Source organism: Drosophila persimilis, unplaced genomic scaffold (assembly GCF_003286085.1).
Source record: "Drosophila persimilis strain 14011-0111.01,24,50 unplaced genomic scaffold, DperRS2 tig00000780-arrow-arrow-pilon, whole genome shotgun sequence".
Lineage (NCBI taxonomy): Eukaryota > Metazoa > Arthropoda > Insecta > Diptera > Drosophilidae > Drosophila > Drosophila persimilis.
In genome coordinates, this window is record NW_020825353.1 from 852,773 (window position 1) to 871,849 (window position 19,077).

At 42.1% G+C, this 19,077-nt stretch overlaps 1 protein-coding gene across 2 annotated transcripts in view; it reads right to left on the reverse strand.

The window, feature by feature from the left end:
* The window catches only part of LOC6602371 (heparan sulfate 2-O-sulfotransferase pipe), a 37,736-nt gene extending 23,184 nt beyond the window's left edge, over positions 1-14,552 (reverse strand). For both annotated transcript variants that reach the window (XM_026992744.1, XM_026992745.1), the window contains exon 1: positions 14,406-14,552. In XM_026992744.1, the coding sequence (XP_026848545.1) occupies positions 14,406-14,494 (89 nt within the window). In that variant the 5' untranslated portion in view covers positions 14,495-14,552. The remainder of the gene's footprint in view (positions 1-14,405) is intronic.
* Between the last annotated feature and the right edge of the window lie 4,525 nt (positions 14,553-19,077).

Here is a 19,077-nt window from a genome sequence, read left to right on the forward strand (position 1 = left end):
AGCAGTCGAAGCCCCACTCCAACCCCCCCTGCCATAATCAATACACGCATTAGACAGATTTCGAAAGGTGTTTGAACCCGTCATAGATTTGCCCCCGGCTGCGGCATTAGAAGTGGATAAACAAGTTGAAAGAACTCGCATGAATCTCAGATAAAATTTGAATCATGGAATCATGGAGCCATGAGATCGAGGAACAAGAAATTCTGGCCCTGACTTTGTGAAAAATATTCTCTTTTCTATCATTAGCATTTTTCAGAAATGGCTTCGCTTGGCTTGGCTTGGCTTGGCTCATGAGGCTCCATGACATAACCCAAAGCCTTCGCCCCGGCGTGGCGGCAGATCTTTTTTTATAACTAGTTTGGCCCCGGGTCACACAATGTGTTGCCTGATTTAATATGCAAAGAAATTGATTTTTTTTGCGCATTTTTGCGGCGTAGCTAAAGTTCAACAAACTTTTTACCCGTGGCCGTTTTTTTTTCGGGAAGCCTTTCGCTTGACTCTGAGGTTCCGTGAGCACTTCATTAGGCAATTTTCGTTGGTCCGGCACAGGCACAGAGGCCCACTCAAATTGTCAACTAAGGTCAGTTAATGAGGCCTTCCGCAGTGGATGGTGGTTGGTTGTTGGTTGTTGGTTGTGTAAGGTCGCATGAAAACCGTGCACGAGGCACATAGAGAGGTGCAATGAGGTCGCCTTGGGGGTTCCGTTAGGCCTAACCGAAATGAATGGCAACATTTGGGGTCATTTGATGGAGTTTTCTTGAGATTACATCTGTGCGTGCAAAGAAAAGTGGCCGTGCATTGACAGCCGAAGAGTGGAAGAAAATTGTCAGCACGATAAGTAGAATTAATGAAAACTTCAAGCCATCAGTTCAAAGGTGGCTGTAGTTTGCGATGAGAAATCTCTCACTTAAAGGTAGTTACTTGAAGCATTCAATTGCTACAGTAATTGGTATAGGCTTAGGCCAAGTTTTCCCACCAAATGAAATAGCCCCGTTCACATTTCATCACATCTTTGAAGGGCTTGGCCAACAGCCCATTGAAAAATCCGCCCGAATTCGTTTCGGACAATACTCAACGCGGCTTTCAATTAAACTATTAACTCAAATCTGATAGCAGGGTCCATGGCGTAGATATCCATCGGCTGCCCCAGTAGACGTACGGTCAAAATCTCGACTCGAAACTAGGCCAATTGTAATTAAAACGTTCTACGTGCTTCTCTCAATCATTTTAGAGTTCACTCTGCTGCTGACCCACTTATGGGCAGCTCTTAAATTCTGGAACAGAATTCAGAGTCCGCACTGAAAGTGCGTACCGGAAACGCTGTGTCAAGCCCCAAAGAGCCTCAAAGCAACAGCTGGAAACTATTATTTGACGTTTTTAGCTTCGGCTGATTAAGCCAATTGAGCAATTGAATTTAGTGACGGCACAAAAAATACTAGTACAGAAATATATATACGTACCACTCGCACATCGCATCGGGAGTAATAATACAATAAAGTTATGTTTTGATTAGAAAGTTGTATAATCTCAACGAACGAGACGCCGAACCAAGCCGAGCCGAGCCTCGTGATGCGATTCGAGCCATGTGAATTTTTTATGCAATTGTTTTTCTTTTGAGTTTTTAGTTTTCAGTTTTCAGTTTTCGGTTTTGTTTTTGCACGTACCCATCTATATGCCCAGATAGTAGGGTGGGAGAGGGAGGCAGGGCCAGGGGGCGGCAAATACTGTATTGTATTGTATAAGTAGCTCCAAAAGTAACAATTTTATGCTGCACGGCATATGATTTAATTGAAGCCGCAGCAACAAAAGAAGCAAGCAGAGGGTTGGCCCAGACCAAGCATACGATACTCTCGTGTCCGATGACACCTTCACGATGATAGTTCAGGCCGCACTAGATCACAACTATCAATATACACTCCACCGTGCACTGGGTTTGGGGAGGCTTCCTTTTGCTGAAATGTTAGCTAATGTCCTCTGCTAATGAGGGTATAACAACAAGCTCGCCAATTGCTTGAGATCGGAACCGTGTTTATTTTAATTTCCGAAAATGTTATGCCATTTTTGAGCTACATTTTACCATTTCTTGTTTGTTGTGTTGTTGCATTTGCTGTTGCCCATTTTGTGTTATTTTTTGTGGTTTGTTTCCTCTAATAACAAGACTCTGTCAGCGTTTAAAAACTCATCAAAAAACAGTTTTTCTCATTTCTCTGTTGCCGCCGTTTGCCGCGCGCTGTTTTTGTGGTAAAGTAATTGTTATAAATTTTAAGTAAATAAGCAAAGGGAATAAAAAATGATGTGGCAGCACCAGCCCCAACAGAAAAGCAGCTTTTGAACATTGTTTAAATAAAGAGCGAAGGTCCAGCAAAATTTGTTTCGACTTTTATGCAGTTTTTGGCTACATTTGTTGTTCATTTTTAAAGGGGTTTTAATGTAGTTTACATGCGGTCTGCACTGTACAGTTTGGGATTAACGATTAGAGCATCGTTTTTTGTATGTTTACAGGCGTTTCATTAAATATAAAGACGCGGGTTTGAAGCGATTGGAAAGCCTTCACTAAAAAGGTTAATTAGGGCCATTCTGTTAACTGGCTGCGTGCATTTTTCTCCCAATAGAGAAAAGACTTCATAGAAGATATCCCAGATATGTCCATGTTATCCACTCATTTGCTCTACTCTCAATACGTTCAGCCCCGAAATCCACATACAAATAACCATTAACCGAACGGTGAATTGTCAGAAATTATTATAAATTATTTTAAATTTCTTCGCTGTACGAACGGCCAGCCAGCACGCTCAAGTGTAATATAATATTTGGATTGCATGGTCAAAATACAAGTTAATGACTTTACCAGTTCAAGCGTACCGTACCAAAAAAAAAATAAATAAAACACACACACACACAGAGCGAAAATACTGATAATCAAACAAATCTGTTAAGCACAGCCCAGAGACTAGGCAGCGACTATGTGGGGAGAGAGGAGAGATGCTGTCGAGCAGTGGCCTCATCAGACCTGAGGAATGTAAGGCTTTTCACGCCTTTGCATTCGAATTTCGAAGCAATCAGCAATATCGTAGGATAGGTCGTACTCGTGCATACACATATGTACATACATATATCGTATGCTTAAAGTAGCGTTTAACACGCACGGACTTGACTGTGCAGGACCGAGCGTGCCAGCTGGTTGGTCAAGCATGATGCATCTCTCCCTGTCCCTCTCCTTCTCGCTCTCTCTTTCTGAATCTTTTTCTCCATCTCTGATTGTTCATGACATTTGTCTATCCATCAGCTGGCTTGTTGGAAATATTTCATGTTTCTTATAGAACGTGATCCCATAAAACAAAAGAGTGAAATAAAACCAAAGAAGAACTCTTGTCCGCACCGGTCATCATCTTCAGCCTGGGAAAGTCCGATTCGATCAATACTTGGCTTAGTTTTTTTTGTTGTTGTTTTTGTTTCTCTCTCTGTTCAGAAAACAAAAAGCAACTCAACTTTCAATTGCAAATTGTGCGGCGTTTTCAGGGAACGTGCAGCGGCAACGGCAACGGCAACGCTCCGCTGCGAATCAGTGCCCCCCTGCGACAAATTGTTTTTTCCTCTCTCGATATGCAGCTACAGAAAACACACAGATGCAGATACTCGTATGTATCTGCAAATGGAGTTGTTGCTGTGGCTGTGGCTGCGTCCAAGTCAGAGTCACAGTCATGGTCGTTGGATAAAAGTGTCAATCTTGGCCAACAACATCATTATCGCCATCATCATTATCAAAGCCAAAGCCAAAGACAATTTTGCTCTTTTGTTTTGCAAATTTTGTCTTACCGCAATCAAATAATAGACAAAATTTCTATGAAGTAGCTGAAAGTATTAGGGGAAATATCTGAGGGTTTTATTGAATAATTTGTGCGGTTTTGCATTGGCGTGATCTGTGATTGATCTGACATTGATCCATGTTGATCTGATCCATTTTAACAGACCTCTTCTTCTCAAATGCTGTTTTTTTACAAGCCATTTCTCTTTAATGTATGGCATCCCAAGGATTTTTATTAGTGGATTTATGTAAGCCATAAACTAGTATGCACTAAAACAAAATGATTTTCGTTGACTGCATCTTTATTTGAATTTGATTTGGCAATAAATCTGTTTCTCTGGTCTAAATTGCGCGGAAATTCTTTAGAGTTAACCGAAAGCTGCTTCGAATAAACCATCCAATTAGAAGGTCATCTAACTCACTTTTGGTGAACAAGTTCCATTCTCCCTATACCCTATACCCCATTCTCCTTCTCCCTCTCATTCGTATTCGCATTCCCATTCCGTGTGCTTGTCAAATGCGGAGCGAGCGAGTGAGGTGAAGCTTCATTTGGCTTGGATTAACGCGACTTGTAATTAAGTTGTAAAATCTACGTGCGGGCTTTTCACGACTACACGAGTACGAGTGTATCCTACCCCTACTGCCTTTCCAGGTTGCACATAAAAGTCCTAAGTACACAACACATTTGTGGATGTGGCATGGAGTAGTAGAGTGGTGGAGTGGTGGAGTGGAGTTTAGGGGCAACTTGTGGCAAAAATGTAACTGCGAATTCATGAAGCCATGCTTTTCCCTTCACCTTTTTTCGGGGCATTCAGATTGCGGTAGATGTTGCATGCTGCTGCTGCCTGCAACATGCTGTGTCTGCCAGTCTATTAACACACTCCAATTGTCATTTGTTTTGCTAAGGGGCTAGAGTTCTGTGCTGAGTGAGATGATGATGGTTTTGGGCTGGCTGTCATCGCTCCACGACAATTAACGAATCTCATATCTCATGGCCATAAATCAGCCAGGGTTGCTGAAGTGTGGAATAGCCCTGGATTTTGTGTGGTGGAGTGGAGTGTGTGGTGTGCCAAATGGCTTTTGTGGGTCAAATTGTAAACAATTAACTGTTATGGCAGCCGATTTCACTGCGAAGGCTTATAATTTTAATTGCGATAATGGGCAATGAGATCAGGAGCTTGTGGAGCTGCGGGAAGAGCTCAAAATGGCATTGTAATGATGGTGCTATATTGTTTATGTTGTAGGTTGTCTTGCTTTTGAGGATTATGGCCATGTGTCAGCTAAAAGATGATCAGTATGGGGGTATTCCTGCTAATTATGTGTGCCACCTCCAGGGTCAGCACAAAATACTCTTTTTGCCAAGAAACAACACCCATGAAATGTGGTAAAGAGTTGGAGGAGAAGCTTTAATGCACACAATTCGCTTAAAGGATGCTGCTCTCTCTAGCTCTATCGCTTTGTGTGGGGTTAACTCTATGTCTTTCTGTATATCACTCTATCTTTGTGCCCTTCCTTATTTGACTGGGTGCCAGAACGTGAAGCTTGCAGCGAATGTTAATAACATTTTGTGTACACAACAACAGGAACAACCAACAAAATTTACGCACTCAACAACAGAAGAGAACAACTCGAGATGGTTGTTGTTGTTGTTGTTGCTGTTGTCGCCATTGCCATCGCCATCGTTGTCGTTGTCGTTTCCTTTAACGAGCTCTTCCTTGTTGCAACTGGCGCACGTGACACGCCCCCTACAGAAGCCCACATCCGGTTGCTTGCCACCAAAAATTCAGCCTTCAGCCTCTGCTCCTTCGACTTGGCTAGGGCTCCTTCTCCCCCCCCTCTCCCTCCCCCCTCCACTCCTTCACGGTTCGGTTCGGTGCTTACTTTTACTACTTGACGCTGTCATTTGCGGCATTGCAATTAATTTTTGCCTGCTCTGTGTCTGTGAGTGTGTGTGTGAGAGCGTATCTCTGAGTGTATCTCTGAGCGTGTGCGAGTATCAGCGAGTCTGCACGTGTGTATGGTGGGCGTGCAGGGGGCGGGTGGAGGGCTCAGAATATGGGCGGAGGCAGGGACAGAGGCCAAGCAACTTGGCGCACTAATTTCTGATCTCAACAGCGCCAACAAGGAGGAGACGCTGTGTAGCAGGACCAGGACCTGGAGCAACTCTGCCAGCTGGAGGCTTCATCGTCGTTGTCAAACGCTTCTCATTTAACGCCTGCATGGACTCCAAAGGGAGGCAAGGCAGGTGGTGGCGCTCCTATGGGGCGACGACGACCAGGAGGATTGTGTCTTGGGTTGGAAATTTGAACTCCTTAAGAGAACTGAACACTGCATTGTTGTTTTTACCTGAAGGGAGTGTTTGTTAAGGGCTTGAGTGTTGGAAAATTGATATTGACAAAGGGATTATAATGATTAATTTGCAATGCAGACAAACAGGCAAGCAGACTGGGAATAAGTCAATACCAAGGGCTATGCAAAGAAGTGCACTTTTAGTGAGATATAGTATGATAAATGTGCAATGTACATACATACATACATGTATAAGTCGCCGACATACTCGCCAGTTTCATTTTAATTGAACCCCAGGAAATAGTCCGCTCTCTGCAGCAAAGACTGCAATCTCCTTGGCGAAACGCCACTTGCGCCACTTATCAATTTGCGTAAACCAAAATCACCGCAGGAGGAGGTCTCTCTACCTATTATCCCAGCTCGGTGGCCACCTCAGGGGTGGGCAGGCCTTCGATATGCCACGTATCAAGTATTTTGTATTTGTATCACTCCATGACTTTCACATGGCACAACCCAATTGGTTTTGCTCATTTGTGATGTAAAAATGAGCGGAGCAGAATGTAGCAGGCGGCTGCCTGCAAGACCGAAACTTGCCATTCAAATTGGTGTCAACCAGTCAACTGGACGCCAAAGAAAGTGGCGCCACGACAGAAGCTGCCACCGCCCAGGCACAGACACTGGCACAGGCACTGGTACAGGCACTGGTACAGGCACTGGCACTGGCACAGCCACAAGCCCCAGTCCCAGTCGGAGCCCCAGTCCCAGTCTTGGTCTCCAAAGTAGGTCGCCATCGTCTCGGAGTTCGTCGGCAACTCGTTTAACCAGCAACTGAGGAGGGAAAAACTTGCTTCAAAGAGTAGACAAAAAATATACTGAGTATGCATCCTGTGGGACATCTTCGAGAGACTAAACGAGACTAAAGCTGCATTAAAATTAAATTTTATTTTCAATTTTATTTGTCTTTCTTATCTCTTTGTGTGCGAGGAGTGTGTCTCAGCTTGTTTTCGAAAATGTTTGCCTAAATTAATTAAGCAATTCAATTTCCTTTGCAGGTTTCTTTTTTTTTGTTTTTATCTTTTTTTTTTGCTGTTCCGATATTTGTCATTGCATTTATGGTAATTGGTGGATGAGGGTGGATGGGACTGGGACTGGGACTGCGATAGAGAAAGGATGTGCCAGATATATACAGGAAAAGTTTCCGGCCCCATAAGAAATATAGAAAAAGTGGAACAGAGCTCTGTTTCAAGAGCGATATGGGTGTGTTGTAATCCGAAGATATGGGGGAAAGTTTTCGACTCTTTGAAATATCAACAAAGAACAAAATCCATGCCTTGGGGGAGTCTTTTTCGGTACATGGAAATCTCACTTACTTTCAATCTATTACGATCGAAAATCCCCTCAAAAACATATGTAAGCCCCTTTTGGCTTTGGTTAATTAAAAAGATACGAGATACGGTGAGGAGAGGAGTGGAGAGGATATCAGGGGGGGAGGGATTATGTTAAAGCTGCCATTATCGGACCCATCAAAATGCAATGGGCAAACAGACAAACAAAATATTGTACGAGCATGTTAGCCAAGCAAATACTCGACAAAGACTCAGACTCAGAGTCAGACTCACCTGGCAACGTTGTAGTCTCTTATTGGCTTTTGTTTAGTGAAAGGCAGTTCATTGGGGGTACGTACATACATACATACATGGGTCCGCCGGGCTGCACCTGCCACCAGACCAGAGCTCCACCTAATGTCCAAACATTTGTTCAAGACTCTAAAACAGTTGCAGTCGAGAGTCCACGCACAGCTGGTGGCCACCCAACTCAGCGAGCGGGCATCTTCGACACGTTACCCGCACCTGACAGCCATTCCTCATTCGGAGTTCGAAATTTGGCCCTAATATGCCCCAAGAAGGGAAACAATTTTGGCCGCACAGCACGTGGGGCATAAGCTACCCCTAGCCCCGTCCATCCCCGCCATGCGCCATGCCTGCCATTTCGACCCTGCTGGCAACAAAAAGAGATGATAGCAAGATTTATGATTTACGAACATGATGTTTGAACATGTCGATATCCGATCTGGTGCTGGGGCGAAGGCATCATTAAAATCAATTTTGATTTGCCAACCTCCTCCTTTCACCAAAAAAGATGCAAGTAAACGTTCCACGGGTTAAGCAAGGGGTACGCGCGGGACAGGGAGGCGTGGCATCGCCTCCTATTTGGGGGTGTTCATTAGGGAGCAACTTGATCGAATTTACTTTCTTTCACGTCGCTCTTGCAATGGATTCGACACGGCTTGGCTCGTTTTTAAGGCAATCAAATTCATGCTTTAATGGAGCCATAAGTAAATGAGATGATTGTTCAGGTCGGATAAGATATAGAAATTATTTGAAAACAGAGACTGTCAAATAGGTATCGGGCAATGGCGTTGTGGGGGAAGGATTTCCCAAGATATTATCGGCTTATTTTAGCATCTGCGCCATCTCCAAAAACATTTCAGCTGGTGAGTATTAGTGGCCTATAATCGCTCTAATCTTGTCCCCATTCAAATCTGGAATGTCCACTCTAAGCAAATGAATTTAAGATTTGTGTTTGTATTTTGTAGCACGCTTACTTGTTGTCATGCCTTTGGCAATTAAAAGCCCGCAGTGAGTGCAATTAAAAAAAATTTAATTACAGTAAGGCTCGCGGGATGCTCCTCGAGCTGTGGACCGCTTTTCCGCTGCGGTTGGGAGGCCCAAAGAGTTAACAGCGGCAGTGGCGGCACATGACTTGGTCGGGCCTGGTTCATGTGGTCATTACGTCATGAGGCAGCTTTTGGAGTGGCACAGCCAAAGGCGCCACAGAAAGAGTGGCAGCGGCAGAGGCACAGGCACAGGCCCAGGCAGAGATTCCGGGGTAAAAATGAGGAAAAACTTGTAAGCCAGGCAGACAGACAGACAGACAGACAGAAACCGCATATTTGTCGTGAGCATTTTGTTACAATTTCAATTTCGGCCTGGTCCATTGTTGGGGGTCGGTTTCTAGACGACTCTAGATCTACTATGTACGAGTATCTATCCGAGGCGAGGCGTAGTCGGCATTGGCGCGGCTACTCGGCTTTGGGCTGCCTGCATTTGAAAGTGCATTTGTTTCGGTCTTGGCCAATATTTGCCAACTCAAAGACTAAATATCAAACTGGTTTATTGCAGTCTTTTTCTAGTTTGAACGGCTTCTCTTAGACTGTTTTTTCCGACTTGATGAAAAGGCCTTTTATGGTGTGTGAGCTCCGGTTTTTGGCATCTCAAGTGCAAGGGAGTGGAACTGCAAAGCGGAGGGAAGCAAACTTTTGGCTAAGGCCCATCAAGAGCCCAGTAGAGCCCAGTAGAGCCCACTAGAGCCCACTAAAGTGAAAAGAAAAATCCGTCAAAGATCCCAGTGCTAATTGTAGACCAATTGATACGAGATATGTAGGTATGGTATGCTTTCACCCAACAATGGGAATCACTCTTCTAATGTCTAATGGCACTGCCACCCACCTGGGGGCTCTTTGGGCATCCCAGACATGTCCCACGCTCCGCGACATCAGCTCCCAGCGACATCAGATATTCTGCTCGGCTAAGTAGCCGGCGCCCATAAATCTCCGGCAGTGTTTTTTTTTTTATTTTTTTTTCTGTAAAAGTGATTTACAAACTGAAGGAGAAGACCCAGTGGGAGCCTCCCGGGGTAGCCTCACTTTCGCTATGTGTGAGAGACAAGCAGAGAAGAAATTAAATTTAAATTTGCTTTCGTCTGCATTTGGAAAACTTAAAAACACTCGCAAACATTTATCCCCGTATTCGTACTCGTACCCGTACTCGAACAAACGAACAAACGCAACTTACTTATTTTTTTTTTTTGTACGTTCGTTCGTCTTCTTTCTTATTTATAGCATTTTGCATGCATATTTGATCAAAAACAATCAAATTTTATGAGAAAGTACGAAAAACAGCAGACAAACATCTTGAAATGTTTCGGGAAAAACGAAAATGGAAAGGTTGTGTCTTCTGTTTTTTTTTTTTTTCTGTCTGCTGTTTGAGTACAATGTTGCATAAAGATTTTGTTAGATGAAAGTCTGGAGTTTGGTTAGGAAGTGCAGAAATACATACATTGTGTGGAGGGCTTATTATGACAGTCAAAAGATTAATTAGCATGGATAATTTCTAGCCACATCAAAGGGGAAGCAGGAAATGAGAATGGACAAAAGAACTGTCTCGAATCTTAATGCGAATCTAAGTAGAGAAGTCTATTTACTTTCCAAGCTTAAAGATCTATGACGAAACACACTTTGGGTGGCATTTGAGCACGAAATGTTACGTTTAATATTGCGATTTTTTGTTTAAATATCAGTGAAGAATCTAATTTTTGTTTAAATATGCAGCTTGAGTGTACGACATGTAAAGTTTGCAGCAAATATTTACGACTGCAGCTAAGGCAAATGTGTCTGCTTCTTTCATGAAGGTGTGAATTGGCCCAGTCGCAGAAACAGTGATAAAAAATATGACTTTTATTTCAAGAGCCCTTTCCATTGAACTTGAATATTTGTATTTAGTACTTCCCTACCCTATAACCTTTGAGGTGCTTCAACGGCTTTGAACCGTACTCCATGATCTAGTTGCACCTTCATCCGTTCAGCTTCACCTTCCGTCGAGCAATTTGCACTTTTGGCTCGACAAATTTGTGACTGGCCAAAGGAAAAAATTCATCATTGTCATCATCATCGTCATCAACGTCATCATCGTCGGGCTGTTACGCATTACTGGACACGCCTATTTCGCCCCAAAGCCCATATCTGTACGCAAAGTGAAAGCTATGTATATACATAATTTCCATCTGTCTTCGTCTCCGTCGCCGTCTCTGTGTCCGTGGAAGCGTAGTTTTTCACTTGTTTTATTTTTAGCCCAAAAAAAGTGTTGCACATTTTTCACATGATTGTGTTAATCAGCTTTTGCCTTTCTTATAGACTGTATACTATGGCAAAAATAATGCGAATTTTTCGCTGTACTTTGTCCCAGGTCGACATTTGACCGTTTTACATAATGTCTGCCCGTTGGGGACCAAACGCGTTGGGCCAGGCTATGGGAGGGGGCGTTGTTTTTGGACTCCACACAGGCATAACCAAAGTTTTTGTTTTATGATCCACTAATAACGGTCATATAGTTATAGACAACGGACTACGGACTACGAGTATCTCTGTTTGGCCGTGGGCGTTTGTGGGGATTGGAATCGAAATTGGTCTGGCTGGTAAAACTGTTAGTCATCTGGTCCAAAAGGTGCTAAACGGCTGCGGTCATAAATTGTTATGATGTACTACATACTACAGATACATATAAAGCATGTAAACATTTAGTGGGCTTTCACTTGCCAAAAGTTGCGTGCGAAATTTGGAAATGGTACATATTCGTATGGGGAGAGATATGGTGAGAGCGGAAAGGGAGTTTCACTCCCGATCATGCGGGTTAGGTGTGAAAATTCAGCAAAAACTGGGCAAGGTGCGGGCCCAAAGGTAGCTAAAGGTTGCCTTTGTTGCTCCATATGTACTTCCACACATATATTGTATATTGTTTAGTAGGAATAAATACTTAAATTTTATTTTGCCACTGTTGCCACTCTCTCAGTCTCGCGCTCTTTGGGTCACGTGGCGACAGGGCGTTTGATAGCCGTCCTATGTGCATCTGCACGCCGAGCAATATAGGGTAACATCAGTGCGACTCTCTCTTTTTACGACCAAGCAAAATGCTCTGCAACATGTGGCTGAACTTGAGGCTTGAGGGAATCGAAAATCCCACTATTCTTGAAAAATACACGACCTGTGGCAAATTGATGAACAAAAGCGTTGATTGCTTCGCGGTGAGAGACAGGCATTTAAATTTTCTTCTTTAGTAATTTGCCACCCGCCGTACTCATGCTGAAATAATTAGCTTTCCCATTGCCCGCCAGCAGCGTGAAAAGCGTACATACATATGTATGTATGTATGTACAACATCTTTTCCATTGCAACAACTCGAATAAAATCAAACAAAGTGCGAAATAAAATCCAACAAATCGCATGGAGGCACTTACAAGTGTGTGAATGTTTCTGTGAGTGTATGAGTGTGCGTTAGTGAGTGCATGGCTTCGGCTGATTGAAAGAAAGACAGAAGAAGACGGTGAAGAGAGTATGAAGAGCAAGCCAGAAAGCTGTAAGCCCGGCTTGGAGAGAGCTCTCTCTCTCTCTCTTGACCCGCTTTTGTGTCGCTCGGTTCTAAATAATTTCAGTCACGCTCCAAGTTGCAATGAAAATAAGAGTAAAACGGCTATGAGGTAAGCCCTAATCCATAGGGAAAACAAACTGGAAAATCGAATTTATGCTAATTCATGCGAAGGCAAAGCTTATGGCATAACCATATTAGGATTCTGACAATTTGACGCTCAATAATTATTGACTTTTAAAATCATTTTCGGGCTTTAAGTGCTTTGAACTCGGTTTATCGCGTGTGTCGCGTGTATCGGGCGAGTGTTAATGAAGCTGCCCAACATCTGGCCGGCAGTTATTTAAGCCGAGCCAATTAATTAAATTAATTAATATCAATTGGTAAATGCACAAAGGAGTTGTGTAAATAACGTCTACAACTACATGCACCCGTGTTGTTTGAAATATGCCATTTTTTCCCCCCTTTTGAAAATCACATATCAATATTTAAATATTTGCATTATTTTGTTTCACAAACAAAAAGATTGTCTTTTCGCTAAAATGCAGTACCACAACAATTATGTACGTATAAAAAAAAGTGTTCTTTGCCCTGTAGCATAAAATAAATGTTTACCCATCAGTTGATTGATTGACTGACTGCCAGGCTTCCAGCCTGTCAGACTGATTGAGCGACTGGCCAACCGACAAATCGACCAAAGGACTAAAGACCGAAAACAACTGAGAGTTGCAGCTGCACGGAAATTGTCAAAATGAGCGTGAAATGAATGCAACTGCGTGAATGAAGTACACAAAGCACATGTTTGCCCATAAATCAGGCATTTAATTAATGCCAGTAATTCATACATTAACTATTATAATAATTTGTTCTTTAAATAATCGAGTGAAAACCCATGCGGAATGTCCATATGTCCACATGTCCATGTGTCCATGTGCATGGGATAAGGGAGAATTAATTAACTATTCCCAGGCTCGTTTCATAATTTGGCTGCAAAACTTCGTCTGAAGACAAACGCTTCCTCCCATGCCCCCACGTTTAGACCCTCAGCACGACTCCGTTTGGGTTTAAGTTGATGAAAAGTAAATTCTCACACCCTTTTTGAAAATGTCTTAGCCCAAAGCCAATTAGGCCATAGCATGTGTATATTCAGCGTATCATTAGTTCACATCTCGACGCACTCGTTGCAACAGTTTGGCTGTTTTGGGCCACACAAACATTGCACAACAGCGGACGCAGTGGCTCAGATCTGTGGCCCAAACACCTCTGAATGGTCAAAACTGCCGGGGCGTCCGTCGACCATCAACTAATGAGCGGCCAGTCAGAGCGACGGGCCACAAGCCGATCCGATGTTAGCTGAGTTCTGTAAAAGGCCAGAACAAACAGTAAAAAATGTGAGCCAAGAGGGGGAAACGGCTCTGGTCTTTTGGCTACTTGAAATAGTTGAAGTTGAGTTGAAGTTTTTTGTGGTTTTCCTTCTTTTTCTTTGGGGTTTCTTTTCATCTCTGTGTGCCGGCCCCAAGGTGCTACACCAAATGAGTTATGAGAAGAATTGAGCCAAAAAACAGCAGAGCACCACAAAAATTGTAGCATTTAAAGTAGAGCAATAATTGAAAAATAAAAAAGCAGTACCGGCTAGATTAATAGAAATATCTGAAATTACTGTGCTGCTGCTGCTGCTGCTGGTGCTGGGAGCACTTAAAATTTCACGAAAAAATTTCAGTTTTTTCAGAGATCAACTTAAGTTTTACTTCAATTATATTCGCGTACATGTATGTATGTATCTAACTCCGCTGACCCTGAAATGTCTTTCACTTTTAGCTGACCAAAATGGCAGCTGCGAAAACGGAAAGTTAATCGAGAGCAAAACTCGGATCTGATCGCCTTTAAGTCTTCATCTTCATGTGCGAAGCAGTCATTCAGCCACCAAGCCATGGCAATCCAGCCAATCCAGCAACGGAGTACTCGATTCATTCAATAGGCAATTATGACCGGTTTTCAATTAAATTGAAACTGGAACTCAGTGCATTTCCCCTTTCAAACAAACTTCATTCTGTTATTCTGTTATTCTGGGGTGTAAGGAAAGAAAGATATCTCTCGCTTGGATCACTTACCGCTTCGGATACGGTATGCGGCGATATTTGAAGGCGTTTTCCACATCACGCAGCTTCATTTTGTACGAACGATCGGCGCCCAGAGACATTTAACGAAATACACTTGCAAATCGACAGGCACTCCCGCGTTAGATAGATCACTGGTGATCACACAAATTAAATAAAATAAAACAGTAACATAAAAAAATAATATAAATTTAAAATAAAATTCTTTGTGTTGTGAGAGCTACGAGAGACACAGACGTCTGGAGCTTGCAACGTTCGCGGCTTGACTGAATGTTCCTTGGGGCACTTGGCCGCCTTTTTGGCCAACTTTGAGTCGACGGCGACGGCGCACGAGCGTCGGCCGCTTAACGCTTACGTTTTTACCGTTCATTGTTGTTGTGTTTGCTTTTACCATTTTCTTTTGCGACTTGCTCTCTTGGCCAGATCTTTCGTTCGCTCTCTTGGCCCGATCTTTCGCTCTGTGGCAGTCGTCTCTTTGCCCTAAGCCGAACTGAATATTATGGGACGTGACTGTGGTCCATTTGTTTGTGGTAACATTTTTATATTACCAGTCCCCTGACATTAATCTACTTAGGCATATTTATTTAGGTCGTTCATGTTGAAACAATACTATATTGAGATACATACTATTTTAGGTAGTGGAGGGTAGGGAGCATAATTCTTCAGGCAACTGTACAAATATCCTCCGGAGCACAATGCATAACCTGTTGAAACAGTTGGCCAACCTCAATATTCTTTTGCCCAAAAAATACCTAAAACCTATGAGTTCTCCACCACGTAGGCAGAAAGAACATTTCTGGCTGATTTTAGTTTCACGGAGGAGTAGCTTTAGGAACAGGTTTACCTTTGAACTTCTCCTCCCTAATGGCCGGTGTGGTCGAATGCTGACCTTCCCGGTTTCGTAATTTCCATCTATTAGCGTTTTTGGCGGTCGGGCATAAATAATAGATTCTTCTCGATTCTTTTGGTCTTCTCTATCAGTCTTTCGCCTGCCATTTTTATTCTGGATTTTTGTATAATTTTTGCGCAGAGTTAGTTTTGAAATTTCTATAGAAGCGCTGTGTTCTCTTAGCCTTCGCACTTTCTGTCCGCAAAGCTCATTGACCCTCATTGGCTTAGAGGCACTTGGTGGCAACAGTGGGCTCTGGAAGTATGCTGACAGACTTGGTGTAGCTCTGTGAAGTAGTGCAAGCCACAAATGACCTATTATTTTATTAAAAACGAACTTTAAACCATCCAGATTCATAAAATTGTATAGCCCATTGAGATGAAGTTGTACATTAATAGAAGTTATTATTCTTATACCTTTAGAGCATATACCTCCGCACCAGACTGTGCTGATTTGTTCACCAAATGGCGTCTGTCGGCTGTGCCAGACTCAAGCATTTACCCACAACTATCTGCATAGATCCACACTTTTGTTCGGCAACAAAAAAGCTGATTGTTTAGACTATATATTTTTTGCGATTTTTTCAACAAGCTGAAAATTCGTGTAAATTTCTCGATAACAAAGGCAAAAAACCAAAAAGTGCCAGCGTCAACATAAAACTAAAACTTAAATAGAAAAAATAAAACGAAATGAAAAAATGCTACCGGCAACTGGCCATATACTCGTATGTATGTATATGGTTGGTAATAATTGAAAGTTTCTGTAATTAGCACCAAGAAAGAAAGAGAAATGAGTGAAGAAAGATATTGCCGAGCAGATGACAAGTCATTTTCATAAAGAAGAATTCCAGTGGCTAATTGAAGCGATGATTTAGACAAATCGATTGGGATCTGTGATCACACTTCCACGAGTATTGCCTAACCAGAGAGCTGGAGAGATGCCCTGATGATAGTTCGAGGTTCGAGGTCCATCAACTGTTACTTACCTCAAGTTTTTTTTTCGTTCTTCTGGTTTCTGCTGCTGGTATCTTTCATGTTTTCCTGCTGCCAAGTGCTTCTTGTTGTCCTATTGCTGTTTTTCGTTGTCGAAAGCGGGATTGTTTGGAGAACAAAACTGCCCCTGCGTGTGGCAGTTTTGCTGAGCTGCCAACTCGATTGTAAACAACTTCAATTGGCCCGAGGAGCAAATAGGAATACAAATGTGCCCATATGTGTTCACGTGTGGGGGAGTTATGCGTGTGTGTGCATCGAGGGTTGCTAGGAAAGTACAGACATTGAGATGTAGGACACTTATAATATTACTACCAATATATCGGCCGCCGTTAAGCCGAGATACATATGGCGTACAGGAAGAACGCAGCATTTTACTTATTGCCACAGGAAAAAAGATTGTGCTGCTATATCTCGGCCAAATGGGCCCTGATCAGTGAGGGATATCCATTTGCAGAATCGGGAGGAAGCCATATGGATGTCCGTTTTTCGTGTGCCAATCGATTGGCAGGATTCTATCAATCCCGAGAAAAAGCTCGAGGCAAAAAAGGATTTTAATTATTTGCGCATTAATTTCTCCGGATCGTGGGAGTTCCGACTGTCCGGGATGTACTTATGTTTTTGGAAGTGTTTTTCCCATCCTTTTCTCCTTTTTATGGTTAAAATGTCCTACTTTTAATAGAAATTCGTGACAACTCTCTTGCTCCCCCTCGCTGACATCGTCCCGGGTTTTTGTCGCTTATCAACGCTTTTCGACCAGGTCCAGTGGCCAGCAACACACCTAGCGGCAATAAACAGAGTCACAGCACCGAGAGACCGAGAAAGAGAGAGGTCAAAAGGTGGAGGAGGAGAGTACATACACTCTGTGCAGAGCACACAGCATGCCGCTTGGTGGCTATGTTTTATGCGGGTTATGGGAGAAACCTATTCAACCCAACCCCCAATCCGAGCCGTACCGGAGCATAGAACCCACGCCCAAAGGCTTCCAGCGTCCAGCATCCAGCGTAGAGCGGCTTTGGCTTTAACACCATTTTGTTCGATGTGCAGGATGTCGAGGTTACGGGATGTCCACTTGCCCCGGATGCGGGCAATCAAAATCTGTGGCCTACTTGGCTGCCAGCTATTTGTGGCACGATTTGAGTTTGCCGTAGTTTTGGCTTACGGTTTTCCCCCTGGCGTCACACGAAGCTCGGAACCCGGATCCCGGAGCCCGGACCGGAACTTGGACCAACCCCGCACTTCAATTTAGAGCCATAAATAAAGTCAGGTGGTGTATTTTGAATTTCGTTTTTGTTTAAAGTTCTTTTTGGTTTTAATTGTCATGGTTTTTAAATACTCGTTTCATCTATTTGATTCAGTGCGTCATTATTTTAGGGTTTTCCTTTTCATATATGTACGTATAATATCTCTATATAAATGTTTGGTTTAGTTATATTTATCATACAAGTGAAACTTACTTTACTCTATATATCGAACTGCAAACTGAGGAGAATTTATTACTAAAAAAAAAAAATAGGGGAAATGCAATTGCGAGAGAGTTCTCTGCGCTTCCCCTTTCCCTTTCCCTATGTTTTTGTGTTTTTCTTTTGTGTATCTTTATCTATGTATGTATGCAGTTTTTTCTTTTTTGTTTATTTCTTTTTTTTAATTAAATATGCGTAGTGTGTACGCATTTCGACTATTTACACAGCTGTCTGTATTTTATTATTATTTACCATCTCACACTCTCACAATTTTCCTTTTCTTCCGCCGTCATTCTCTCCATATTTTCTCCACTTTATTTTCGAACATTTCAAATAAATTACATGTAGTGTAGAGTTTTATGCGCTGTCATATTTTATCTTCGAATTCTACTTTAAACACAGTTGGCACAGAAATTACCATAGTTTGGTTGGATTGAGAGAAGGAACTGAACCCCGAACTGATGATTGAGATGATGTCTACGACGACGACGACGATGGTGGCCAAGAAAATAGTAACAGCTTGGGCGCTGCTCTTAAAACTACGTTTTTTTTTTGGCTTTTCTCTTGCCATTGCTTCTATGTACGAGTATATACTCGTATATGTATGTATATCGAATATTTCATTGTTATTTTGTCTCTTATACTACAAATGTGTGTGTAAAATATCATATATGTATGTTTGCTTGTGTCTGTGTTTGGGAAATAATAATTCATTATTTTTCATAAAATTGTAAAAAGTGCACATCGTTCCGTCCCTTTTTGTTTTGTTCTTCCTTTTTTTGGCTATAAATATTTGGGTTATTTTCTACCAAAAAATGCAACTGAAAATATTTGATTTAATTCGTGTATATATTTTCTTCTTTCTCTTTTTCGGGTTTTTAATGGTGACTAAATTATATATATGTTTTATGGAAGTTGCAATTTTAATGGATTTTGTCTGCATATGGCAGGGCTCTTACATTTTTAAAATTTTCATTGCAGACCACCGAAGGTCTTAATATTTATTTTTTCTATTTTCCTAGTTTTACTGTCTATAAAATAAAGTACTTTTGTCTTTTTTTTTTGCTTTTTTGCATTTTCTTTTTGGTGTTTGCTTAATCCTATCAACTGCCAAAAGTTTGATTGTTTAAATGGGTTATGGGCCATGCCATGGCTTAAATGCTAGGGCTTGCATACATTTTTGTTTTTTTCTATATTTTATTCTATTCTATTTTTGTTAAGTTAGGAATATGATGTATTGCAGCTACAAACATTTTAAAAAACAATTAAAAAATAAGAAAGTAAGATCCTGAAAATAAACGCCCGATAAATATATTTACATAAAT